This window comes from Pseudorca crassidens, chromosome 13, assembly GCF_039906515.1.
Source record: "Pseudorca crassidens isolate mPseCra1 chromosome 13, mPseCra1.hap1, whole genome shotgun sequence".
Taxonomy (NCBI): Eukaryota; Metazoa; Chordata; class Mammalia; order Artiodactyla; family Delphinidae; genus Pseudorca; species Pseudorca crassidens.
The window spans coordinates 5,984,137-6,011,776 of NC_090308.1; the positions used below are offsets into that span (position 1 = coordinate 5,984,137).

The 27,640-nt window shown below is 36.6% G+C and overlaps 1 protein-coding gene across 16 annotated transcripts in view; it reads left to right on the forward strand.

Annotated features, from left to right (window-relative positions):
- Positions 1–27,640, forward strand: part of LOC137204361 (E3 ubiquitin-protein ligase parkin) — a 1,432,750-nt gene that overhangs the window by 223,514 nt on the left and 1,181,596 nt on the right. For all 16 annotated transcript variants that reach the window (XR_010933571.1, XR_010933572.1, XR_010933575.1 and 13 more), the window contains exon 2: positions 26,521–26,684. Coding sequence is in view for 11 of the 16 variants with exons in the window: in XM_067701593.1 (XP_067557694.1) it covers positions 26,521–26,684 (164 nt within the window). In the remaining 5 variants the exon portion in view is untranslated. The remainder of the gene's footprint in view (positions 1–26,520; positions 26,685–27,640) is intronic.

The following is a 27,640-nucleotide window of genomic DNA, read 5'->3' on the forward strand; positions in this document are numbered from 1 at the left end:
TAGATCTGTGCTAAGTTGCCAGAAAACATATGCACTCTTCCAGTTAAGAGATTACACATAATACTTGTATTGTTCTCTCATCAAGCTCAGTACTTGGATGGTAGGAGCTGCTCAGCATATATTTGCTGCACTGAATGAGCTGTTGAACACGCTCCACACTCTTGGAGTGGAACTCTTCATCTAACCATTTTATTGTACCTAATCTGTTAGCAGGGCTACTATCCAACCCACATTTCTGCATTTGAAAACAAAAATATAATGAAAAATATTGCCAAATGCCTTGGTGAAATGTGTGTGTCCTACATTTATGAAAATATTAAATAATTAAGAAGTGATATCTCCTGTTCTACGCTCACAAGCCAAGTTACCATGTAATCTTTCCAGCACTTGACGAACACTGAGTAAATGGCAGTTGAATGAATTCAACATTTTCTCTCAGTCCAGCTATTGTATGCAAATCTTTATGAACAAAGGTATTTCTGGGAGGCACTCATGATAGCAGTAACAGATATAAAGTTTGTAATTCACTTCAACATTTTTAGCACACCTCGTAAGTGCTAGGTATTGGAATTACAAGCACGAGGGTTGCATGCTTTGGTGAAGAGAATGTTATATTTATTGATTCAGTTGCTATATATGGAGCAATCCGTATATGCAAGGCATTTTATTAGTTCTTGCCAATTCAAAGAGGCTAAGTCTCTGCCCTGCTTACGTTTTAATGAATAGCAAGCAAACAAGTAATCTGATAGTAAGAACCAGGGCAGTAATAAACAAGGTGATGAGAGAATGACGGGGGATACCACTTAATTAGGGTGGTCATGAGAAGATCTTAATCAGGGTGGTCGTGAGAAGATCTTAATTAGGGTGGTCATGAGAAGATCTTAATCAGGGTGGTCTGAGAAGATCTTAATTAGGGTGGTCATGAGAAGATCTTAATCAGGGTGGTCATGAGAAGATCTTATGTGAAGATGGCATTTGAAGTACTATCCAAAGGATGAACGTGGGCTTTGTAAAGATATGGGAAGAGTGTTTCAGGCAGAGGGAATAGCAAACACCAAGACATAAAATTCAGAAAGAGTTTGGCTTATTTCAGAAACACAAAGAAGAAGCCAGTATGGCTGCAGCATGGTGAACAGTGTAGCTGAGCATGGTGCGTTGAAGGTTAAAGGAGAGAAGGGGCCAGGGGATGTAGCCCTACGGTTGTAATAAGGAGCGTGGATTTTCTTTTGTGAACAACAGGAAGTAATTGAGAGGTTTTAAGTAGGAAACAACATGACTTTATTCTTGGGTCAAGAGATTCATCTGACTGCTTTTGGGAGGGACGGGTATATAGGAGAAAGACCTGTTAAAAGGGTATTGCTCTTATTCAAGAGAGATAATGGTGGAGACAGTGGAGATAGAAGTAGAAAAATCCAAGTTATATTTTGGAGATAGAACCAAGGGCTTAATGATAAGAAAGCTAAGGGAAAGGAATACATTGATGATGGCTGCTATGTTTTTGGCGTTAAGCTATTTATTATTGGCACTACAGTGAAGACTAAGAGAGGAGCTGGTGGTGTGGAAGGAATGTTTGATGACAAATAGATAAATTGTGATAAGTGCTCTAATGAATACCTACTGTACTTCATACATGTTTATAGTATTCATTCATCCTATTTTTATTGAGCAGCTATATGTGCCAGACATTGGGGATAAGGTAGTGAACGATACAAACACAAATCCTGGTCTTCATGATGAAGTATGACTGATACTGATAAATACTGTGGAGGAAAAGAAAGAAGGGAATAAGGGTTAGGTGTGCCAAGTGAGGGGATTATTTGTGGTTTTAAAGAGCATAGTCGAGAGGGCTTCCCCCTGGAGTTGACATTTTAGCAAAGACTTGTAATATTAATAAATAAATGTAATAATAGAATCATAGGAATAATTCATGGTAATTGAGCTCAGTATATTTTTATTTACCATATTTGCTTATGTATGTCACCTACTATTCTGTTAGAACTTGGGGATAAAAGTAGGAGATGGCTTCTTTGCTGCTAATTTCTTGGACAGGTAACTGTTATGTGCAATACACAGGAATAGTTCTTATTACCTTGCTTAAAGTTGAGAAATTAGCCAAATCCATCTAACCTTTAAATAAATTAATAGAGTTTAAAAGGACAAAAAGTGAAAAACAGAGACTACTGGCCTTTTATTCTGCAATAGAAGCAGATGCAACAATGGTGTATAAGAAAGTAAGGTGTCAGCTTTTATTCAAAATTAACAATAGCATAATACCTGGGGCATAGGTGAATATTAAGTGTTAGCACGCACAGCCCATTCTGCAGATTATCACTTCTACGTCCTAAAGACAAGTCCAGGCACATTTCACTTCATAACACAGGTTGTAAGGGAACAAAGAGAAAAGCAATGAGAAGCGTTATTTTCTTGAAGTGATTTATCACAGCTGTTGCTTCATCAATACATGTATAAACTTCCACATCATCAAAAAGGGTAGTAGCTATTTCTGCAATCAATCTAGAAATAATAAGCTGGGCATGTTTCTTTATTAGCTTCTGTTACAAACATAAAAATATATATCTGCAAGTATGTCAAGAAAAGAAAAATATTGGTGGTTCTGGTGTTTTCTTTCAGTACTAGTTATTTGGAGTTGTCATCTTAAGGAATAATATAATAAAAATACTGATATACTGAAATACATTAAGATATATTAGTCACCATATAACTAGAGGTTGCAGATAGGAAGAGAGAGAATAAAATTTGAGTGTGATGTTCTTGTGATAACTTTGTTAAATTCTTAAATATTATCATACCCTCCTCCTAACTCAATTTTAGTGGATTTTCCAGGGCATATAAAAGCTATGGAAGAATTTAGCCATGATTAAATTTTCATATTATATGTTATATGGGACAAAATTTCCATATCAGTGTGTGCAGGTGAAATCAACGTTGTATTTTTTACTTGCCATTAGCACTTGACTTTATTTAATTAATATAACATTAATATTTCTTATTCTGTCTTGAAATTTGTAAAGGAATACACCATTTAGCTAAATAATACCTCCAGAAAAAAAATTGTTTGCATTTTGGTGTCTTTGGAACACTGAAGTCATTTGTTTAATCTGTTTCCTCTAACATAATATTAGAATTCCGTTTCTCTGATCACCATTTTTATTGACATTATTTATGCCAAATATGAAAATACAGCAGATATAATGCAGCTTGAAAATGATATTCACTTATTAGTGATATGTATCTGTACTCTTTATACCGAAATGAGTGATCATTCCTCTTTATGAAGAAAAGGCCAGAAAAATATAATCCTAAAATCTAATTCCATCACTACTTTCAAATTACATTCGACCTAAGAATTTATAAAAACCATAAATTAGTAAGACAGGTGTCTAAAGTCATCATATGGGATGAAGTGGAGATATTTAAAAAGTCACATGGTATTAAAAAGGTGTCTTTTCTAAGTATTGGGTCGATATTGGGTGGTCATTCTAGTTAATGCACTAGTCCCCTTGTTGTCCTGTTCCCTGCGGCCCACGCAAACACACGGCCACACAAGCCAGATTGCCCCACTCCTGTGTCATCCGTCACAATTTACCATTTTACCTTTCACATAGTTTCCTAAACTAGAAATCTTTTCTTTCTCCTCTGATCATAAAGAACCGAAAACCATGAATTACATGATTTTTGACATTGTGCAACCTGAAAATGCTCTGGCACATACACGATTGAGCTAAAACAGGGCCACATGGCTTGTCTAAGTCAGGCAATCTCCTATTTGGGTTTTCTCATCATAAAAATAAGGAATCATAGAATTTTTGTTCTATTTAATGAATGCAATTTTTCTGTTACCAGGAAACTAAGTAACTTTTTAAAGTTTAAAATTAAGTTAATTTAGAGGCATTTCCTCCATTTTAAAGTATAACAAGAAATACAGAAGAATGAGGGAAAGAAAATAGAATCATCTGTAATCTCATTGATCTTCATGTATCCAGATTGGAGAAGGAGTCAAGTATAATCACATACAGGGATATTTTGTTGCCATTACATTCAGAAATCTTTTAAAATTGTTATGGGGCTTAGCTCTTTTTCAGTAGTTTCAGTAAATCCCAACCCGTGATGCCCATCAAGCCTCAGCCTGTCATTAGTAGTATTTGCATGTCCTTCCACTTGGTCCTAAGAAAACACCCTGTTTTACTGGGTGTCCAGTGCCAAAGGACTGATTTGGGAGGGGTCATTAAGGGATAAATGCGGGCATGCCTTCTCACACTGGAATAGCAATTTTTGCTTCCTCTCTGTAAACAGGGCTTTTATGTCTCCACTTCAGATTTCACAGGCAGCTGCCTCCTGTCTTTTAAAGATGGATTTTCACCACCTTAACTACACTAACTGTGTAGTTAGTACTTTTTCAATGCTATAAAGTTGGCACCCATCACAGCTTTCTCGCCCCAGGACTGATTTTTTTTTTTTTAACTGAGACATGATTGATATATAACATTATAGTTCTTTTAGATGCTAGACTGAATTCTTAATCCAAATCCATTTTGTAAAATATTCAGGACTTTTATTAGCCAAATCAGACTCTTTCTCATATTCAGTGATTTCAAACTATATTACAAAGCTATAGCTTTTCTGGGGGGGATAATGAAAATATTTTGGAACTAGGTAGTGGTGAACAACTAGAGTGGTTGTGTAACTCTGTGAATATACTGAAAACCAATAATTGTGCACTTTAAAAGGGTGAGTTTTGGCACACATGAGGGGCGGAGTGGTGGGTACTGAGAGTGGCTGAGGACCTGGAAACATACCTTGGAGGGTTGGGTAGCCCCTCTCCCCAAGCTTCTGGAGGAAAGGCCCCAGGTGTCCCCACTTGCCCCATCTCAAGGCGGGGTACGCGGCTGCTGGCCCTTGAGAGAAGTTTTAAAAAAAAGTGAATGTTATGGTATATGAATTACATCTCAATTAAAAAGAGATCAATCTTTCTAATTCTGAAAGAAAATCAGAAGCTTTGTGAAACAATAATGTGAACTCATATTGTTGAAATATAATGAAAAGCATAGTAAAATTTCTGGAAGCCTCCTTCAAAGTCAGGTATAGAATTACTATTATGGAAGATGAATCTTTTGTGAGAAAAGACAATTTAACAAAGCTTGAAATCCAACCTGTAGGTGGTCCCCAAACTGGGGATCTAAAATTGAAGGAAAACAAAGGGTAGTTCTATAAATAGCAACAGAAATCAGGGAATAGATTTAGAGATGTCAAAGAAGGACTAGTTGAGAGAGAAGCTAGCCCACTTCTTGGAGTTGCATGAAAGGTTGGACACAGAGGATTTGACTATTCCACTGGCTTTTCTCTGCTATATTTATAGAGGTGAAATCTGGGAAGGCAGCTTAATATGCAAAGATCTGGATGATAATATTTGGAGGAGAAGATTTTCACATACTCTGGGAGTTTTTAGGCAAGCATCCTCTCCATTGGGGTGAGGAGTGCTGAATATGGGTATGTCACAGTTGGAGAACCATGGTCAATGTGAAGGCCTCTGAGCATCTCAGCAGCCATGAGAATACCTGGGTCGAAGATTGGCCCGTTGATCGTCTCAGGGTGTTTACTGTAGTGACAAGGTTGTTAACATTTATTACAAGGGCTGAGGAGAGCTTTTAAAACACACATTTGTAGATAAATTTGTAATGAAATGGGACATGACTTTGAAAGTTTGCTCTGCCTGCACATGAGTGCTGTATTATTTGGGAAAATTCTAGATTTTTAAAAATCAAACTTCAGTTTTTCTTTAAGAAAATAAAAAGTTTATGATAAATGATTAAAATCTTGGAAAAGGTGAATGAAATACTTTGTCATTTAATTATGAGTGATTTGTGAAGGTTATTTATTTATTTAGTTAATATATCTATGTAATACTGGATTCCTGATACCCATTTATGAGATACATTCAATTGGGATTAAATACTTAAGTGTGAAAACTCAAAAATAAGTAATTACCTTTTAATCAGCACGAGCAAGTTCTCAAAGTGAAAAGGAAAACAACTATGTCATTTTTCTAAGTTAGCATATGCTGCACCAGATTGTTAGATTGTTAGTATTCTTTAAGTTGAAAGTACTTATACTAGTTAATGAAAGTGTTTTTGAAGCTTAAGCATTATTTAGTGATCTCATCTCAAACAAAACAGAACAAAACAAATGAACAAAAAAAACCCCAAAAAATCAAAAAGAGAAAAACAAGGTAGGGAGTGTCCTTGATTAAAATAAAGACTTGTATTTTATTTCACCCCCGAGTGCATTTTTATTTTATTTTCTAAATGTGTTTTATGGAGTGCCAAAAGAATAAAAACAGAAAACACCCTAGAGAGTGAGAACATAATGCTTAAGGCAGGGAATTCATAGGCAGTGGCAAAAACCATGAAGGGTCTATGATTTCACCCTCTTTGTAAGCTAAATTCGGCCTGCCACAGTTGCGTGGATGCTGGTAGAAGACATGAGACTTCCGGGTCAGAGAATAGAATCATTTATTACTCACAGCAACATCAGTAGCCATGCTATCAGCATCCCCCCAGCCCCAGTCCCCATAGGGCAATGTGAAGAGGGCCAGGTGACACCTGCACTCACAGTGGGTGGCATTAAAGTAGAGGAACCTGAAAGTTAGGGAACCTAAATCTTTTATAAAAGACAGTAAGCATGCCTGCCCTTTGATCCAGATGTTTGCTATACAAACACCCATGAAAAGACTGTGCAGCATGGAGGGTAGTGAAGCAAATTTGTAGAAACACCAAAGACCCAATGGAGAATGATATCCTGATAGAAAGATTTGAGTTGAATTCTTCCTTTTTTTGTGGCAAATATTAACATTATACTGATTTAATGGAAAACTTTTTGCTTTAAATAATCTTTACCATAATGTTTGTTGTAGCTCCTCAAGAGTGATCATTTGAAGTAGGTTCAGAGCATTGCCCACATTTAATAATGAAGAGTTAAATGATTTAGTACAAACTCTTGCAGAGACTTTGCATCAAAGCAAATACTCACATGTTCAAAGATGAGTTTTAATTTACTGGACTAAATAAAGTTCTCATTGACTCCTTATCTTGAACTTCAGGTATTTAGCCTTAAAATTATCTACTGGACCTATGATATTTTCTATCAGTGTTAAAATTTGGCAATACTTGTCCATCTATCAGAGCACATAGTTGTTATTACAGAAGGACCTGTAGAACTGTGTATGATGAGAGGATAAGAAACACATTAACTTCTTAACCCTTAAAGCTTATATTGGAGGAGACTATGTGTGTGTGTCTATGTATTTATATGTATACACACATAAATTTGTTGTAAACATCAAGTTGAAGTGAAATGGCATGATGTTTTTGATAGTTACAGTTGACCCTTGAAAACATGGATTTGAACTGGGTGGGCCCACTTATAATGTGGATTTTTCTTCAATAGTAAATACTATAATACTACATGATTTGCAGTTGGTTAAATCTGCAGATGCAGAACCTCAGATACGAAGGAACCATGGATGTTGAGAAACTACATATATGGAGGCCGACCATAAGTTACATGTGGATTTTCGACTGCTTAGAGGGTTGGCACCCCTAACTCCCGAGTTGTTCAAGGGTCAACTTTGTATTAATCTACATAGTAGAACTAGAGATGCCTTTGTGAGAAACCATGCACAATCAACACAACTGATGCCCAATTTAATTAACAGTAGACATTTGTTAACCAAATATTGGCCTCAAGTGTGAAGTTCATAATCATGATACAACTTTTAGAATATCATACAGTTCAGAATATAAACATGTAGATATTTTAACATATTCCTTTTTTAAATGTGGGATACCCAGATGAGTTAACATATTGTCTGAATATTGAAAGATTGTTCTTTTGTGCAATAGAAAACTTAGCCTTTTAAAAGTTTTAAGAGACACCTTTAGAGTCCTCAAAATTATTTAAGACACTTAGTGCTATCTGGTCACTTGCTACTGCAAATATATCCATCCATTATAATACTGATATCCTCATGGCTAATGAAAACACCTTGTTTTTTCCTAAAAGAGTAATTAGTATACTATGACTTCTCTTCTGTCGCAATAAAAAAAAAACACTTGAAAATCCCTTACTTATTTTTCTGTATCTGCCATAAATTTTCCTTTATCTCTGAAATATTTTTAACTCCTCCAGCCTTTAGCCACTGCCTCTTCTCTGTTCTCAAAGCATTCGGTGTATTGCACATGGTACAACCCTAATATTAACATACAGCACGTTGTAGTGCATAATTCTGTTTTGTCTTCTCTGCCCCCAGTCTGTGTTATTCATTTTTGTGGCATCAGTTTCTAGCACTGTGCCTAGCACATAGATACTTATTCAGTAAATATTTGTTGAAAGTATGAATGAATGAATTTTAATGTCACCAACAATTTGTTCTAAATCTTATACTGACTTTAGAGCATATGGAAATTAGAACAGTGTTAATAATTTGAGCAAATTAGAGTTTCTGTATTAACATTGAAATATATGTTGCCTTTTTTTCATACCATTAGCACTAGTCTGGGTCCTAAAAGCATTTCTAGGTACAGCAACTGTGAGATATTTAACAACAAAACGTTACCACATTATAAAAACAAACATCTAAATGCAAAATATGACATTTATGAATTTTTTAAGTTTCTTCCTGTAATTGCAGGCTTCGCTGATGAATAAAAATAGGAAAGAAAGCCATTTAAGATTAAGTGAATGCACATTCATTTATTTGCTTATTCCCAAAGTACTAAGTAACTGTCTTTTGCCAAATACTTTAACAAGTGATGACTATCTAGAGATGTTTCGGGGGGAGTTGTGGGTAGAAAGCTATACTGAGATATAATTCACATACTAAAAGTTTCACCCATTTAAAGTGTAAATTCAGTGTTTTTTGGTATATTCAGAGTTCTGCAACTATCACCACTATCAATTTTAGAAGATTTCATCACCCCGAAGAGAAACCCCTACCCTTTAGCAGTAACTCTCATTTCTCCCCAAACGCTCTCCACTACCGCCCCAGTCAACCACTAATATACTTTCTGTGTCTAAAGATTTGCTTGTTCTGGATATTTAATATGAATGGAATAATATAACTTGTGGTCTTTTGTAACTGGCTTCTTTTATAATACTTAGTATTTAAGTTTCATTAATGTTGTAGTATGAATCAGTACTTCATCCCTTTTTAATTACCACAAAATATTTCATTGTATGAATATACCATGAATGCATATATCCATTTATTAATTAATCCATCTTTTGGCTGTTATAAAGGAGGCTGATATAAACATTCATGTATAAGGTTTTACATGGACATATGTTTTCATTTCTCTTGAGTATATGCTTAGGAGTAGAATTGCTGGGTTATATGGTAACTCTGTATGTTTAACTGTCTGAGGAACTGCCTGTTCCTCAGACTGTTTTCCAGAGTGACTGCACCATTTTACATTCCTACCAGCAATGTATGAAGTTCCAGTTTCTGCACATCTATAGAAATTTTAAGAGACGATTTTAACAGATATATCTAAGTGGAGCTTAAGAATGTAACATCATTTTGATGACTACCAGAAAGCCATTTTCCAATTTATTTTGAAAAATGTGGTTAATTTTTATTGTTTAGTTATAGCTGCTAACATTTACTGAGTGCCCACAATATACATGTAGTCAGCCATTTAATCCTTGTAGCAACCCTAGAAAGTAGGCATCAATGCTGTTTTTACTTTTGAGGGTATTAAAGCATGGAAAGGTTAAGTGACACATCAGGAAGGTTGAGAAGAGAGTTCACCCAGGTGGCCTGGCTTGAGAGCTCTGTATCTGAATTCACACTCTGCCCTGGCACATGTTGAGTGGTGCTGCCACAGGTTTAAGTCTTTGCTGGGAAGTTAGAAAATATATTCGCAAATGGAATTTTGTATTTTAAGAATGAAACTATAATGTAAGTTTTGGTCTATGGGACAAAGACTCACTAACCGTTTTGTTAACTATTAATTATGAATTGTATTAAGTCAATGGAAGACATTTCTTATACACAATTAGTACTATCATTTAGTGAATGTTTACTGTGTGCCAGACACTCTTTCAAGTGTGTTTCTTCATTCACTCAACAGTAATGTGTTGCTGACTTTAGAAGAGATTAGCTTAAATGTCTTTAATGCACAAATCAATAATGTATATTAGCTCACAATGAAAACATTTACTTCTTCCTTTCTCTTACTCAATTCAAATAATTTAATTATATTCATTTTCTTCATCTTGAAAATTATTGGCTAATGGGCACAAGAAAATATGTCTAACGTCGCAAATTATTGGAGAAATGCAAATTGAAACTGCAGTGAGGTGCTACCTCATACCTGTCAGAATCACTATCATGAAAAAATCTACAAATAACAAATGTTGGAGAGGATGTGGAGAAAAGGGAACCCTTGTATACTGTTGATGGGAATGTAAATTGCTGCAGCCACTATGGAAAATAGTATGGCCGTTCCTCAAAAAACTAAAAATAGAACTACCATATGATCCAGCAATTCCACCCCTGAGTATATATCCAGAAAAATTGAAAACACTAATTAAACAACATGCACCCCAGTGTTCACAGCAGCACTATTTACAATAGCCTGGACATGGAAGCAATCCACAAATAGATGTTTTAATATATCAACAGACTACTGGATTAAAAAAGTGATATATCTATATATATGAATATATACATGAATTTATATGTATGTGAATATTATTTGGCCATAAAAAGAATGAAATACTGCCATTTGCAACAATGTGGATGGACCTAGAGAATATTATGCTTAGTGAAATAAGACAGAGAAAGACAAATACTGTATATCACTTATACATGAAATCTAAAAAATAATACAAATGAATGTATATGCAAAACAGAAACAGACTCATAGACATAGAAAACAAACTTGTGGTTACCATATTGGGGGGGGGACGAATTAGAAGTATGGAATTAACAAATACAAACTACGATACATAAGCTAGATGAGCAACAAAGATATACTGTATAGCACAGGGAATTATACCCATTATCTTGTAATAACCTATAATGGAGTATAATCTGCAAAAATAATGAATCACTGTGCTGTACATTTGAAACTAACACAACTTTGTAAATCATCTATACTTCAATACAAAAAAAAATAGTGAAATAAATTTGCCTTAGTGTCACATGGAAAATTTCTCGATAGCAAGAAAAGAATTAAAGATAAAGGCCTATAAGTTGCCATTTAAAAAAACAACAGCAAAAAGCTGGGGCAAATTAATTTTATTCACAAAGATAGCAAGTTATCCCATCTCTGGGAGGGAAGACATAAACTGGGAACATTTAATATCATTATATTTTTATATAATACTAGCTTTTCCTAAAATGCCCCTCCTATCAGAAGAACTGTATTTCTTGGATATCTTTATAAACCTCTTTGGGTTTTTTTTGGTTTTTTTTGCGGTACGCGGGCCTCTCACTGTTGTGGCCTCTCCCGTTGCGGAGCACAGGCTCCAGACGCACAGCCTCAGCGGCCATGGCTCACGGACCCAGCCGCTCCGCGGCATGTGGGATCTTCCCAGACCGGGGTACGAACCCGTGTCCCCTGCGTCGGCAGGACTCTCAACCACTGCATCACGAGGGAAGCCCTATAAACTTCTTTTTGATTGAAGCAACTGAGAATGCAAAATTGTTTGAAAATTGTTTCTATAAAAAAGAGCAAATAAAATATTTTAAAAATATTTTATTAGTGATTGAGCAAACAAAAATACAAAGAAACAAAACCGTGGAACAGCAGTACAGTGTGATCTCAAGTTTGTGTCCACATCACTAAATTTCTGCTTGTTTCCACCAATTGACTCTAAGTAGGATGACTTTTCAGTTTGGAGTTGGTGCAGTTTTTATTTCTTTGTATTAATCAACTTCATTGTGATTTCATATTAATGTTATTATATTAGAGTCAGTAATCTATTTGGCTCAAATCTTGCACATTTTTAAGTTGGTATAAAATTTATTGTAGGCTTTAATATTTGCAGTATTGTCATACTGCTTATATTAAGGTTTAAATAATAAAACAATTGCATTTTTAAAAAATGTTTTCAGTGGGATTTTAAAACTTTCATGATTTGCTTTTCACTATCTTCAGTTTAATAATACACAAAAAGCTCATCTTTAGTAGTTAGAAATTTTGTATTTCTTTTTCTCAAACTTGTTTTTCTTTTCCATTCCCCCACAGAACTTTATCCTATTGTGATAAATCAGTCTTCCTTATTCATGGATTCCATATTTGCAAATTCATCTACATGGTAAAATGTATTGTATTCTAACCTCAAAATCAATGCTTGCGGCACTTTCTTGGTCATTGACAGACAAATACAGAATGGTGAGGAAATTTGAGCGGCACCCTGTGCAGATTCCTAGCTGAGATAGAACAAGGCTGTGCTCTGCTTTCTTGTTTCGGTTCTCATACTGTCAACGTGTCCTTTTTGTGCTCTATTTAGTGCTGTTTTCACATTTTTGTGCTTTTTCTTGGTGATTTTGCTCTTTAAAATGACCCACAAGGCTAATGTTGAAATGCTGTCTAGTGTCCTAAGTACAGGAAGGCTGTGACGTGCCTTATGGATAGAATACGTGTGTTAAAGAAGCTTCGTTCAGATATGAGTTTGATTGCTGCTGGCCATCAGTTCATTGTTAATGAATCAACTGTGTATATTAAATAAGGTGTCTTTAAACAGACACATACATAAACCAAGGCTATGTATTGATTGGTTGATGAAAATGTTGTGACCAGAGGCTCACAGGAACCTAACCCTGTATTTTTCCTAGGAGCAGTGGTTCAGTATTCACTAGTTCAGTGTTTGTCGTGACTTTATAGAACCTAACTACCATAAATAACAAAAAATGGATTTTATTTTTTTTTCACAGTTCAAGTTTTCATCATTTATTGATAAAGCAAAATAGTCCATGGCATTAGAGTCTAAGAAGCATTCTATGCAAAATCATGGTGAGTTGCAGGAGGAATAAGGCAATATTTTATTCTTCAAGTTATAGACATGGAATTAACCTGGCTTTCCTTGGACCGTAGGACTTTTGCTGGGAGGAAGTGATGCAGTGTGAGAAAAATGGATTTTTTTGGTTTTCAATTTCTTTATGCATCTCTTTGAAATACATCTCTGCAACAAAAACATGTATAAAAATTGAAATTTAAGATATATTTTAAAATTTCCTAGTATTGTAAACCTTGCTATTAACAATTTCTACTGGATTGCAATATCATTAATTCTTTTTTAGTATAAAAATTATTAAAACAATCTAAATATCTTACATATTAGGATGAATAATTTGTTGGTGTTTTTGACAAATAATTCAGAAAAAATTATATTAGAAATGCATCTCTTAATTAGATGGATTAGGTTATTTTTCTAATTGATAACATGTATCTGTAGATAAGAATTACTTATTGCTAGAATGAAATAAGTTCAACATTATTTTGTTCTTTCCTTTTATTTTTATAGTTGTAAGCCCATGTTCTAAGAAATAAGTATATGGGAATAGAAGGGATTTTATTATAGCAATATTACTTTATTCTTTTAATTCCTTCAAGGTTATAAAATGAGAAAAATTGCTTAGCAAGTCTTCATTACAGTTATTTCAGTGATCTATCAATTTATAACTCAATTGAATCCATCTGCAATTCTGCTGAAAGCAAAGAATTTGCAACTATCTACTTAGAAAACAATATATAGTCATTCACTTTTTCAGTTTCTGGGAAGTGTATCATATAGATTATACCAAGATTTTTTAACTCACTATTAATTTTACTGACTTTTCTTTCATTTAGAGGCATTTTGTTCAATCCAATAAATTTAGAAAAGGTTGGGAAAATTGAAATATTGTTAATTTCAATATACCTTTGCCAATGCAGTGTTTATGATTGAATGCTTTTTTCGTACTTTAAGTATGTTTTTATCAAAGCCTTGGAGCTGCATATATCTTTTTCGATTTGTGGAAAATGCCTGCCTTTTGGCATGATTGGCAAGACAAGTCTTTATCATAGTAGTCAGTGAATAAAAGTTAATTTATCAGAAAAAAAATGGGCCCACGTAGCCATTTTGTTATTATTTAATTCTGATACCTCAGAATAAGGGTGAGTGGCTGTCTAGCTGGCTAGATGGCTGGGTGGGTGAGTGGAAGGGGGGACAGCTGGTTGAATGGCTAGTTGGATGGATAGAAGGGTGGATGGTTAAGTAAGGAATAGAACTTTGCCTGCAGTTCATTTCCTAAATGAAATAAGGCACTCTCACCTTGTATTACAAACAGTCTTATCTCTACTCTCCTGAGACTCAACCTGAGGAGGAATTGCATCTTTGGCAAGACTGAGGGTGTGGAAGAGCTGGGATACTTAAATACATTGGCATCCCTTTTGTCCCTCTTTACTCTAGCTGAATTCCTAACAACACAGCCTAACCGAGCGCTGATAATGGTCTGAAATGACTAAAATACACTTCCTAATACCAACTTTCACCCTACTGTGTAAGAAGTCAAGCTCTACTGCAGGTTAATGGGACCTTGGTTAAAAGAGGCTTCTCAGTCACCAATAATTCAGGTTGTCCTTTTTTGACACCCTGTGGTAATGCAACAGAGTGAAATTGGGGAAGAGTGAGTGGTATGCCTTTCTTTGTAAAATAGGAAAATGTTGATTTTGAAGAGAAGGTTGCACAAAAGATCTATTATGACACCTCAGCCATAGGCATGTTTTCTGACATATTAGTCTTAAGGAAGCATATGTGAGAATTAGGAGGTATAAGAATTACCCTCTTATACCCTCGGGTAACATATAGTCTTTGTGTGAAGTCACTGATCTAAAGTAGAGGGCTTCAGGACACAGCTGCTAGTTCCTGCTCCTTTCCTTATAAATCTTGGATAAACCACTTTTCCTTCTTGTACATCTGTTTATTCATTTTAAAAGTAGGAGTAGTGAATGCTGTCACCATCATCTTTTAGAGGTGTTGTGAAGATTAACTGAGATGATGTCTGTAAAAGCACTTTGAAAACTGAAAGCTCTATCTAAACATGAGATATCAGTATCAGTATCCTGCAGTCACTTTAGATCAATTACAGTGTACTCTAAAGCATAGTGAAATAGAACTCCATTCGGGAAAATCTTTCTTATTGAAAGAAAATAAAAGGTAGATTTTTTAGTTACCTAAACATTAATATTGTACAACTAACATAGTAACCATAAATTTTAAGCCATATGTTGAGCCTTAGGTAAGAGCTAATAATTGTTAAAACTTATAACGTGCTAGGCACTTTTCTAAATACTTTGCATATATTAATTCATTGAATTCTCACAACCAACTGAGGCAGATACTATTGCTAGCTCCTATTTTATAGAGAATAAACTGAGGACCAGAAACTGTGTGACATGATTACATAGTTGATAAGGGACAGTCGTAGGGTTTGAATCTCAGCAGGTAGTTCCAGAGTTCGTGGTCTTAGCCATAATACACACCTCTTGTTTTGTGGATTCTTAGTTACATTTTTCCTTCGTCCCATTCTCCACTTCCCATAATGTTACTTCTGTTAAGTAATTAAAGAAGAAAATGGAAGAATTAATCAAAGAGAAAAAAAGAGTTGGGAGGGGGGCCAAGAGAGAGAAAGAGAAGAACCAATGCAAAATCCACTGGGTATGCCTTTGTCAAAGAATCACAGCAGTTGCCTTGAGGCCATAGATAATGTCTTTGCCTACAGTTTCTCTTGTCTACACCTCCAGACCTTGAGGTCTGTTACCCACTGAGGAGGGTAGGAAGGGCGCATTGTCGTCTATCTCTATCCAGGGAGGCTGGGAGCAGTGGAAGACCCATACATTCCAAGCCTGGCTAAATGAGGTACCAGGTACATCTCCCAACTCAAAGAAAGGAAGGAATGGAGGATGCAGAGTGTGATATTTGAGCCTTTTCTCCCATCTCAAATGGTGACACCACAATTCAGTACCTCTTTTTTTTTCCCTCAGAATTTTGTATTTGAATCCATGTGATAATTAATATTGTCATCCTGCCTTCTCATACTTTTTTGCTCAGCATTCTTTTATTCATTTATTTCCAAACTCTTTCTGTCTTTGTATGTAAAATGTGGCTCTTGTAGAAAGTACATAGTTGTGTCAACCTTGTTCTGTCCTGACAGTCTCCACCTTTTTTTTTTTTTTTTGCCGTACACGGGCCTCTCACTGTTGTGGCCTCTCCCATTGTGGAGCACAGGCTCCAGACGCGTAGGCTCAGCGGCCATGGCTCACAGGCCCAGCCGCTCCGCGGCATGTGGGATCTTCCCGGACCGGGGCACGAACCCGTGTCCCCTGCATCGGCAGGCAGACCCTCAACCACTGCGCCACCAGGGAAGCCTCAGTCTCTACCTTTTAATTGAAGTGTTATTTCATTAAAATTTAATGTAATTATTGAAATGATTGAATTTGAGTTTATCATTTTATTATATGTTTTCTATTTACTTTTCCAGTTTTGCTCCTCTGTTACTCATTTGCTGATTCTGGAGGATTCAGTAGTTTGTAGAATTCCCTTGTAATTTTTATTTGCTTTTTGGCTCAACATTTTTATTCATTTCAATTTTAATTCTAGGAATTATAATGTATATTCTTAAATTTTGACAGTCAATATTGTTAATAATGCACCAGTTTCCACCCAAAATGTAGAAGAAATGGTTGATATCCATCCCCCATTCTTTATGCTGTAGTTGTCATATTTATTATATTTGTATGTATTTTGGACTCCTCATGAAACTTTTTAATTTTTGTGTTGAATGTTTTCTTAGCTCAGCACCATAATGAACTATCACTAGACTGAGTGGTTTAAACAATAGAAATTTATTTTCTCACAGTTCTGGAGGCTGGCAGTCTGAGATCAGAGTTCTAGTATGGTCAGGTTCTGGGGAGGGCCCTCTTCCTGGCAGACTCCTTTTTACTGCATCCTCACATGGCAGGAGAGACAGCAAACTCTGTGGTGTCTCTTCTGGTATAAGGACACTAATCTCTTCATGAGTGCCTCATCCACATGCCCTTATCTAAAACTAACCATCTCCCCAAGCTCCCATCTCCATATACCATTGCATTGGGGGTTAGGGCTTTAACATATGAATTTGGCTGGGGGGGGGGTACTAAACTCAGTCCATATAAGCAATTATATTATTAAAGAAATTAAGATGAATAAAGCAAAAAATCCCCACATAATTGTCTTCTGTATTTACTCAGGCATTTAGCATTTCTGATGTTCTTATCCCTTTCTGAGGATCTACATTTCCATCTGTTGTAATTTCTCTTTAGTATGAAGAATTTTCTTTAGCATTTCTTATAGGGTGAGTCTGCTTGTGACAGATTTTCTTAGTTTTCTTACATCTTAAAATATCTTTATTTTGCCTTTATTCCTGAAGGATATTCTTACTGGATGTAGAATTCTGTGTTTAACAGTGTTTTTGTTTTTGTTTTTAATTTGAATACCTTAAAGATGTTATACTTTTACTTCTGGCCTCCATTGCTTTTGATGATGAGTTTAAGCTATGTGAAGGAATCTCTTTTCCTGTTGCTTTCAAAACTTGTTCCTTGGGGCTTCCCTGGTGGCGCAGTGGTTGAGAGTCCGCCTGCCGATGCAGGGGACGCGGGTTCGTGCCCCGGTCTGGGAGGATCCCACGTGCCGCGGAGTGGCTGGGCCCGTGGGCCGTGGCCGCTGGGCCTGCGCGTCCGGAGCCTGTGCTCCACAATGGGAGAGCCCACAGCAGTGAGGGGCCCGCATGCCGCAAAAAAAAAAAAAAAAAAAAAACTTGTTCCTTATCTTTGGCTTTCAATAGTTTGACTCTGATGTGCCTTGACACAGTCTTATTCAAATTTATGTTGCTTTTCGTTGTTGAGCATTTTGAATATATACATTTATGTATTTCATCATATATTTTAAAATTCTGGGCATTATGTCTCAAATAATTTTTCTGCCCCATTTTCTCTTCTTTCTTTTTGTCACTACTATTATATATATGTTAAACCATTTGATATTACCTACCAAGTCCCTGAGGTCTGTTCATTTTTTAAAAAGCTCCCTTCTCTCTATTCTTCATTAACATTTCCCTGTTTTATCTCCATTTTGTTATTAAATCTATTAATAAATATTTATTTCAGATATTGTAGTTTTAGTTCTAGAATTTCCAGTTGATTCTTTTTTATAATCTTCATTTTCTGCAGGGAGTTGTTCTGACATGTTACTCAGTCATTACAAAAAGCAAAAATTCTGGCCTCTATCCGTTTAACACTGTGATAGTGAGGGTGAGGAGACTAAATGAAGTTTCTGATTAGAACTTAAAAGATAGTTAGAAATCAAGAATTATGTAAGAAACTAATAAAGAATGATACCAGATAGCATATAATCAAACATTAAGTTATGTGTTATAAATAATAGTTTTGAAAAAAAAATAGTAGTAGCTAATAGTGACCTGGATCCTGCAACAACCCAATAAAGGTTAGATTGTATATGCAAGGTTGCTAAATGTTGAGCTGTGATTACAAAAATGCTGATTAATTCTAGAGCTTTGTTCTTCACTATTATTCATTGGGTGGAGGAATAGATTAGTATAGACTAGATTATATTAGAAATGAAGTAGGACTCAAAGCAATGACATCATTTGACTTTATTCTAGAAAAGAAATTATAGAAGTCAAAATCTATCTATTCTCTGCTGCCAGAGGATAATTTCACAATCTTCTCATCCTGATGGTTAATAGCTTCACTCAAGAGAAACCATATGCATTACGCTAATGTGCAACACTTTGAACGACAGGATACAAAATAAGGGGGCAGGGGGAGGTAAACATGGCTGAGATATGGAATTTCTACCAGTTGAGCTTGATCCCTGACTCAAACCTGGATGGGCTCCATTGTTACCAGAGTTCTCTACTCTGCTTGGTGGGAGTTCGACATCACAGTTTGAGGCTGCATTCTCAAGCAGAGGCCTGTGCTTTACATTGTCAGTTGAAGGTAACCCTTAAGGGCCAGAGAATATATTCACAGTTTGTCCTTTTAAGGATATTTGATGCACCTACACAAGACCATTACCTGGATACATTTTTTTGTTGTTATTCTTTATATCTGTTGTATAGGAAGGGTAACTTTACTAGATGTTGCAGTTAGCTTTCTTCTAACTTTTTCCTCTGAACTTAGAAGTTACTTATATGACCAGATAGCAAGTGTCTATTATTCCTTAATTGGTGATTTTGCGTTTGTTAATTTTCTGCGATAATCAGAATATAATAATGGTTCTCTCTCAAAACAAGTGTTTGATTTTCTTAAACTATTAATATTAGTAATTTTTAAGAGCTGGTCACACCTTCACCCCCTACTTACTTTAATCCTACATGGTAGATGTTCTTGCTGAATCATACTTTGTACTTTTCTCAGTTTAAGAAAAAAGTCATTAAAATTCAAGTTTAAAACATACAATAAAGTACCCAATTTGGTCATTCATTTCCCTAGGTTTAGAAAATACTGTATGTGTGTGTGTGTTTGTGTAAAATATATGTGTGTGGATATACACATATATGTAATATATTATATTTACATATATACATTTATATATATACACACATCTTTATAATTGTTTCTTAGACTAATATTAAGATGTTATGGACTAACAGGTATATGTATATATATTATATGTGTATATATTATATACTTATACATATAAAGTATATACACACACAGTAATTTTATTAATTTGGATATACACACGTATGTATACATGCATATATACCTATATATGAATACACATACATATTCTTTTGTAATCATTTCTTAAACTAATTTTTAATGATTTAAAGTATATTAAATTTTTTTACTAGCAGAGTCCTATGAAAAATGCCTAATATGCTGCAGTCCTTTAACAAATGGTTTAAATTATGAGTGCAAGAAATTAGGATTAAAACAAATTTTACTTTCTGAATACTGAAGATATACTGTGTGATTTGTGGGAGGTTAATTTCACCTTTATGTAAGGATTTTGAGATTTCTATATGAAAGTTGTTAAATACATGTTCAGCGTAGTTCTTGTGAGCAAAATCTATAACATGAAGAATGTAGGAATTGGTTCTAAGGATTAGATAATTCCATGGACTCACATTGTTCTGAGGATGGTCTGAGGTTGATAGTTGTGAGAAAGTTGGATTTTAAAATAAGAATATAAAGTAAAAGTCATGGTGAATGAAAAATCCCCATTGAAATATATTAAATTGCCCAAGAATTATAAAACATGCAGCTTGGATAATACAACCCTGGGAGGACGCTCAGAAAAGAAGAGAGTTCAAGCAGACTTCTGGGTGCTCTAAAATCAGTAGGTCGAACAAAAAAAGAGAATCTGATAGATGAAGCTAAGAAAGTATGTCCTGTGTTGTAGGAGGGAAACTGGGAGGGCTTAGTGGCAGATGCCAAAAGAAAAAAAGGTTTATTGGAACAAGATCCTTACTGAATGTCCCTGAATGGCCAAATATGAGAAGAATAGAAAAGCAACCTTGACTGGAAACGTGGAGGTCATACCAAGAGCAGTCTTCAAGAGTAGTTCATAAAAGAACGGAAAGTAAAGAAATGGAAAACTGAACTGTAAGAAGTTCACAGTAGAATATTCTGTGCAGAAAAGTGGGATAATGAATGGAGGGGAATGTGAGGACAAGGTTTGTCTGTTTGGGGTAGAAGCTACTATGGTGATATTTCTCAAAGGTAAAGAAGAAACTACCTCACCAGAGATGTGTAGGGTTACTTTTTTGTTGCCATGGTTATTAGAGTGCGCTCCTGATATTTACTGGGCTGCAGCTGGAGCTAAACATCCTGCAGAGCTTAGGGTATTCTCTCTTGAGGAGGAATTGTCTTGCTCGAAAAGCAATGAGCCCATTTATACTCTGATGGCAATGGTCTATCTTGGGCTCTGTTTTCATTTGATTCTCTCAGCGAAAATGTCTAAGCTCACATGATATTCCATGACATCTAAAATCACTTCTTCACTAAGCCTTTGATAAGTTCTGGATTTCTCTGGGTTGGCCTACCTTGGATCACCTCTATTCTAGGGAGTCACTCACTATGACCTGGGGAACACCAGGCACTGACTGGTTTATGTCCATCTTTGAGCCAGTCACTGTGACAAAGAGGATGAGGTTGTGCTAATTAATGAGAGCTCACACCTGGAGTTGGGGGGGGAAGGGTGAATCACCCCACCTCAATCCTGTGACTAGTCTCAGTGTAGGAGGAGTAGAATAATGGCTGCTTTCAAGGCAGTCAGAATCCTACAAGGACCGTAATCATTGATGAAACTGTTATAGTTATAACTAAAAAATTAGGCCCCAATCAGACAGGACAAGTAGAATAGCCCTGAGAAAAATATAAGTAAGTGCCCATCAACCTATGACTCCTTCCCCCTCCTTCCTCCCAGTTACTTTCTTATCCTCTGGATCTTCTGAACCCTGGTCAAGGATAACATAAAAAGTAAGTGTGAATGTGGCTCATCATCTTTTTCTTATCATTGTATTATGGTGCTTATTGATAATACACATAATGGATAATGTTTAGTGATACGGTGTTTATTTCTGGTGCTATAATAGGTGTCATCAGAACAAGCATTCCCAAACTTTTAATTTATAATTAAATCTCAGAACATGGAGATAAGCTAAATTCTTTATCATGTCTCTGTTCTTGGAAGTTGTCTGTATCATGAAGAGGAGCAGAAAAAAAAAAAAAATAGGCTACTTAATTTAGCTCTTCTCACCTCCTATTTAATCTACTTTAGTTATAATACAAAAGTGGAAGTTGCTTTAATGAGTGCTACCTCCACTAGGCGACTAAAATTAGGAAACTAGTTTTGCAAAACAAACTTACCTTGTACCAAGAGTACAAGGTAATATACTAAGGACTCTTTCCAAAATTTCCTAATACATTCATAATCTCAACAAATCCTTTGTAACTGGCACTTGATGTTGTATACATTATCTCCATTTTAGCAGATAAGGAAGCTAAGAATCCAGGTGAACAGATAATTTGTCCTAAGTCATAAAATTAGCAACTGGCACAACCAGGATTTCAATTTCTTTTGTCCTGGCTCTAAGGGCATTCTGCTTTCTATGACTCTTAAAGAGGTAGTAGAGGAGGAGGGTTGGGTGCTTCTCTCCTCCTCTCTTTTAGGAATCATGGCTGAAATGACAGAACTAGAACAGACGGAACATACACATTTCTCACATGGGTCAGAAAAAGATGGACACCCACTGCAAATTATGGTACTGCCATTAAACACTAGCTGTTTTCCATATAATGGCATTTGGCTGTTTATCAGGTCACTTTAAGATGTTTGTTCTTATCCATACCAATATTTTAGTTGGCCAAATATCTGCTATGTATTTGATCAGTCTTTCCATCAGAAAATTCATACTACATTTCTGATTTGCTGCTCAAAAATATTCATTTATAAAGTATTGGTACAGTTTATCCAAATTTAACTTAAGCTCACAAACTTTTTTCTATTTATAAGGAAAAAAAGGCTTTTATTATTATTATTTTTTACATCTTTATTGGAGTACAATTGCTTTACAATGGTGTGTTAGTTTCTGCTTTATAACAAAGTGAATAAGTTATACATATACATATGTTCCCATATCTCTTCCCTCTTGCATCTCCCTCCCTCCCCCGCTCCCTATCCCACCTCTCTAGGTGGTCACAAAGCACCAAGCTGATCTCCCTGTGCTATGCGGCTGCTTCCCACTAGCTATCTGTTTTACATTTGGTAGTGTATATATATGTCCATGCCACTCTCTCACTTTGTCACAGCTTACCCTTCCCCCTCCCCATATCCTCAAGTCCATTCTCTAGTAGGTCTGTGTCTTTATTCCCATCTTACCCCTAGGTTCTTCATGACATTTTTTTTCTTAGATTCCATATATATGTGTTAGCATATGGTATTTGTTTTTCTCTTTCTGACTTACTTCACTCTGTATGACAGACTCTAGGTCCATCCACCTCACTACAAATAACTCAATTGCGTTTCTTTTTATGGCTGAATAATATTCCATTGTATATATGTGCCACATCTTCTTTATCCATTCATCTGATGATGGACACTTAGGTTGCTTCCATGTCCTGGCTATTGTAAATAGAGCTGCAATGAACATTTTGGTACATGACTCTTTTTGAATTATGGTTTTCTCAGGGTATATGCCCAGTAGTGGGATTGCTGGGTCATATGGTAGTTCTATTTGTAGTTTTTTAAGGAACCTCCATACTGTTCTCCATAGTGGCTGTACAAATTCACATTCCCACCAAAAAAGGCTTTTAGATAATAATGATTTCATTAGTGGTACAGAGTTATCTAGTATGTTTTTTGCAGATTTTTTCCCTTTAGTTTTCTTTATAATTCTTGTCCTTAAGGTGGAATTCCCATGATTTGAACCCCTGGAGAAGATCAGCAACTTCAGATCTCCTGGAATATTTATTCCTTTTTTTAGTAGCCTTTGTATAGTTTTCAACTGCTTCTTCCCCAATGGTGTTTTACTTCTTTTAAAAAAGTCTATTCACACTACTAGAAAATCCAGTTTGCAACTGGGACCATATCTTTTGTCCCTTATAACCACTCACTTGTCGCCATGTCTTATCTGATGAATTGCTGGTCTCATGGTCTCTGATCAGAGGATGCCAGGAGTATACCTCAAGGGATTCCGATACATTTTTATTTCTCCTCCTCTACTTTCAACAGTGTCACACGGCATCTACTTAAAAGTATATCAAAAGCACCTTTTCCTCTGTAATTGTTCTTTTCTTTTTTTTTCAATCAGTTTTCTTTATTTGGAACACTTTTGTCACTTCCAGTTCTTACTCTTTCTAAATATTTTGTGTGCTGGTAAAATATGTCAGGTTTTTGCTCCTGTGGTGTCATCTCTGGCATCTACTCTCAGTTTGGTGTCATTTTTATCTCATTGTGTCTTGTAAATATTGTTCATTGTGGTTTGCTCTTAGCTCTTCACTGGAGATTTTATTTTTTAAATCTCATTTTCTACTGCTAACCTGTATAGAGGCTATCTGAATTATGTTATAAAGACTATTTTGCTGTTGTGTTTTGTAATTTTTTTATCATAAGGAAAAGGAATGTGAACTTTTCTTCTGAGACGATTTTAGGCAGCATGTTATAGTAAATGCAATGGGATTTAGAGGTAGATTGAACTGAGTTTAAATTGTGATTCCATTACAAAGTAGCTGATGTCCTTAAAAAAGTGATTACAATTCTCAAGGCCTTCATTTACTTTCTATTAAATAAGGATAATAATACTGACCTTACCAGATCATCAGGAAGCTTAAAATAGCATATGTAATGTGCAACTTCTACCACATAGTAACTGCTTGAATATTATTGGCATTGTAATTATTATTTTATTATAATTATTATTTGGTGGGCCATCTCACATTTGAATTTAGAACTAGTAAGTGATAATGTTACATTTAAAGGAGATACGGGGACTTCCCTGGTGGCATAGTGGTTAAGAATCCACCTGCCAATGCAGAAGACACGGGTTCGAGCCCTGGTCCGGGAAGATCTCACATGCCGCGGAGCAACTAAGCCCGTGTGCCACAACTACTGAAGCCCACGTGCCTAGAGCCCGTGCTCCGCAACAAGAAAAGCCACCGTAATGAGAAGCTCGCGCACCGCATTGAAGAGTAGCCCCAGCTCGCTGCAACTAGAGAAAGGCTGCGTGCAGCAATGAAGAAGCAACGCAGCCAAAAATAAAAAATTAATTAATTTATTTATTAAGAAAATTAAATAAAGGAGATACAGCAGAAAATAAGCTATAGTGCTTGACCTTGAGGAGTGTATAATCTTTTAAAGAGGTAAAATATATACCAAAGACATATACAAATATTCGTTATTTTTGAAAGTAATTATTTGATAGTTATAAACACTATAAATATTACTTAATGTATTATAGAACACCCTCTGTGGTTTATTTATATTTTGAAGATTAGGGAACTGAGAGTTAAAGAGTGAAGGTTAATGTGTTTACCCCAGTCTCCTGAGCTGATAAGGGACCTACAGGAATTTGTGAATAGGTCTTCTCACTTTGGAGGATGTATTTGTCACCTCTGCTGTACTGCTTCCATGAGAGAATGTAGCAAGTCTTGTAAGACGTACACAGTAAAAGCCACTGGAGCCCTGAAGGGGTGAGGTCAGTCTTGAGGGGGCTGATAGCGAGAGGCCTCTTGGAGGAGGTTACATTGGAGATGGATCGTGGAGGTGAACAGGCTTTCAAAAGGCAGAGGTGAGGAAGGGTGTGACGTGAACAGAGGCAAGGGCTGGGGGCAGGCGTTTTCTGTTATATGTTTTTTGGGAGCATTTAGTTTGAAAGATTTGTGCCTTTAAAGTATTTGAGGGCTACGACACAGCGAGGGCTCTAGATTAATATGGTTTACTTTGCAGAACAGTGTAGGACATTTCGGAGGTGAAGAGAGTATATTAAGACTCCTGCTGGGAGGCTGTTGCAGGAATCTAGACGTGATTGAATGAGCGTAGTGACAGAAGGAGTGGAAGGAAAGGGCAGATGCGAGAGCCATTGAGGTGGCGGGGCAGTTGGCAGTGAGAAGAAAGCATGTGAGAAGACTGTGAGGTTCCAGCCTGGTCCTTGAGGGGAACGGTGGTTCCAAAAAGAGAAAGGGTATATCACTAGTTTCAAAAGAAAGGGCAAATATATATTTCCATAAGACCCAGTGAAGCCTTTTGGCTGGGACCACCAGTGCCTAGGGCTCTGCTGAGTCTTCCCTCTGATCTATAAAGTGGCTTTTTTTTTTTTTTGTGGTACGCAGGCCTCTCACTGTTGTGACCTCTCCCGTTGCGGAGCACAGGCTCCAGACGCGCAGGCTCAGCGGCCGTGGCTCACGGGCCCAGCCGCTCCGCGGCATGTGGGATCCTCCCAGACCAGGGCACGAACCAGTGTCCCCTGCATCGGCAGGCGGACTCTCAACCACTGCGAAGTGGCTTGATTTTGTTCCATTGCTGTACCATGGGTGCTAACACAATGCATTTGATTTTTTATTAAGAGGGGCACTGTAGAGGCAGTGTGAGTTTGTACAGGCTGTAAGAGCTGAATCTCTTCGATAAACTCATGGGAATCTTACAATTCCAATCAAGCAAGTGTTCTGCTCGAGTCCCTCTGTTTCCTAGGATGGATGTCAAAGGGAGCATGCAATTTTGTTTGCGGGTCACTGACTAATATATGAAAGGGAAGTCCCACAGGGAAATTCCATTTTTCTCCAAATGTTACTCCATAGCATTAAGTTTTATGTTCTAAGTGAAAGAAAATGTATGCTGTTAATCAAAGGGTGGGTGATGGGTAAATCAGTTTAGAAATGTTGCTATTGCCATTTAAGGGCTTTGAGTAATGCTTATTTTTTTTTCTTCCCCTCCAATTTTCTTGGTCAGTGTTTGTCAGGTTCAACTCCAGCCATGGTTTCCCAGTGGAGGTCGATTCTGACACCAGCATCTTCCAGCTCAAGGAGGTGGTTGCTAAGCAACAGGGGGTTCCAGCTGACCAGTTGCGTGTGATTTTCGCAGGGAAGGAGCTGAGGAATGACTTGACAGTGCGGGTGAGTCTCCCTTAGTGGATCGTTCCTGGGATGCAGCCAACCCCATTGCTTATGCTGCTTCTGCTGCCAAGCTGACATTCATGCCTGAGATCTAATAGAATAAATAGTGCCTGGGGATTCCTTGAACTTTACTCCATACCGCTTCATTAATTCTGACCTTCTTAATTATGCATTAAAACAGCAAGCCCGAAGGATTGGAAGAATAACTGTGAGCGAGAGAGGGAAAAGAGAGAGAGCACACAGACTGGGCTTAGTGAATAAATGTTTACTGACTACAGGAGAAGCAAGGCACAATTTCTCTGTCTGTTCAGTTTCTACCTTACTTATTCCATTTGAATCTTAATGAAGAAGGATTCAAATAAATTGTTCCAAATCAGGTTGCTCAGTCACTGTGCTGTGAGGAATGTGTAACCCAATTGTGACCCCTGGAGGATGGTCCTAGGTCTGCTGCTGGGGCTCAGTAGGGGAGGTGCAGGGCTCAGGGCCGTTCACAGCAGGATTGAGAGCTCCCTGCCCTGTCAGAATCGCAGTGCCCAAGCTGTGGTGAAGGAAGACTGACGCACAGCAAAAGTCCACCTTTGTTTTCAATTTCTCCAAGCTTTAGTAACATTTTCCCTAGAATGGGCCACTGAAACATTAGAGAGAGAGCAGTGTGTGTTTTCTCTCCTGTCCCTAATGCTTTCAGGGCACCTATACGGCTCCAGATACCATCAAAGGGCTATATCCTTTTCATCTGGGTGTTTCATTCACAACAGTGATTTCTGTAGGAGAAGGGGAGAATTGGGTAGGCGATTGATGAGCAGTGCCGTCACCTAGAAGTGGAGACCTGTAATTTGTTGAGGACGCCAGCAAATAGGACTCAATATGGATTGAGGTCATTCTTTGAGAAAGTATAAGAAACGAGTTGCTTTCTGTGGATGGTTCAGGTGATGCTGAAGAACCCTGCAGACACATTT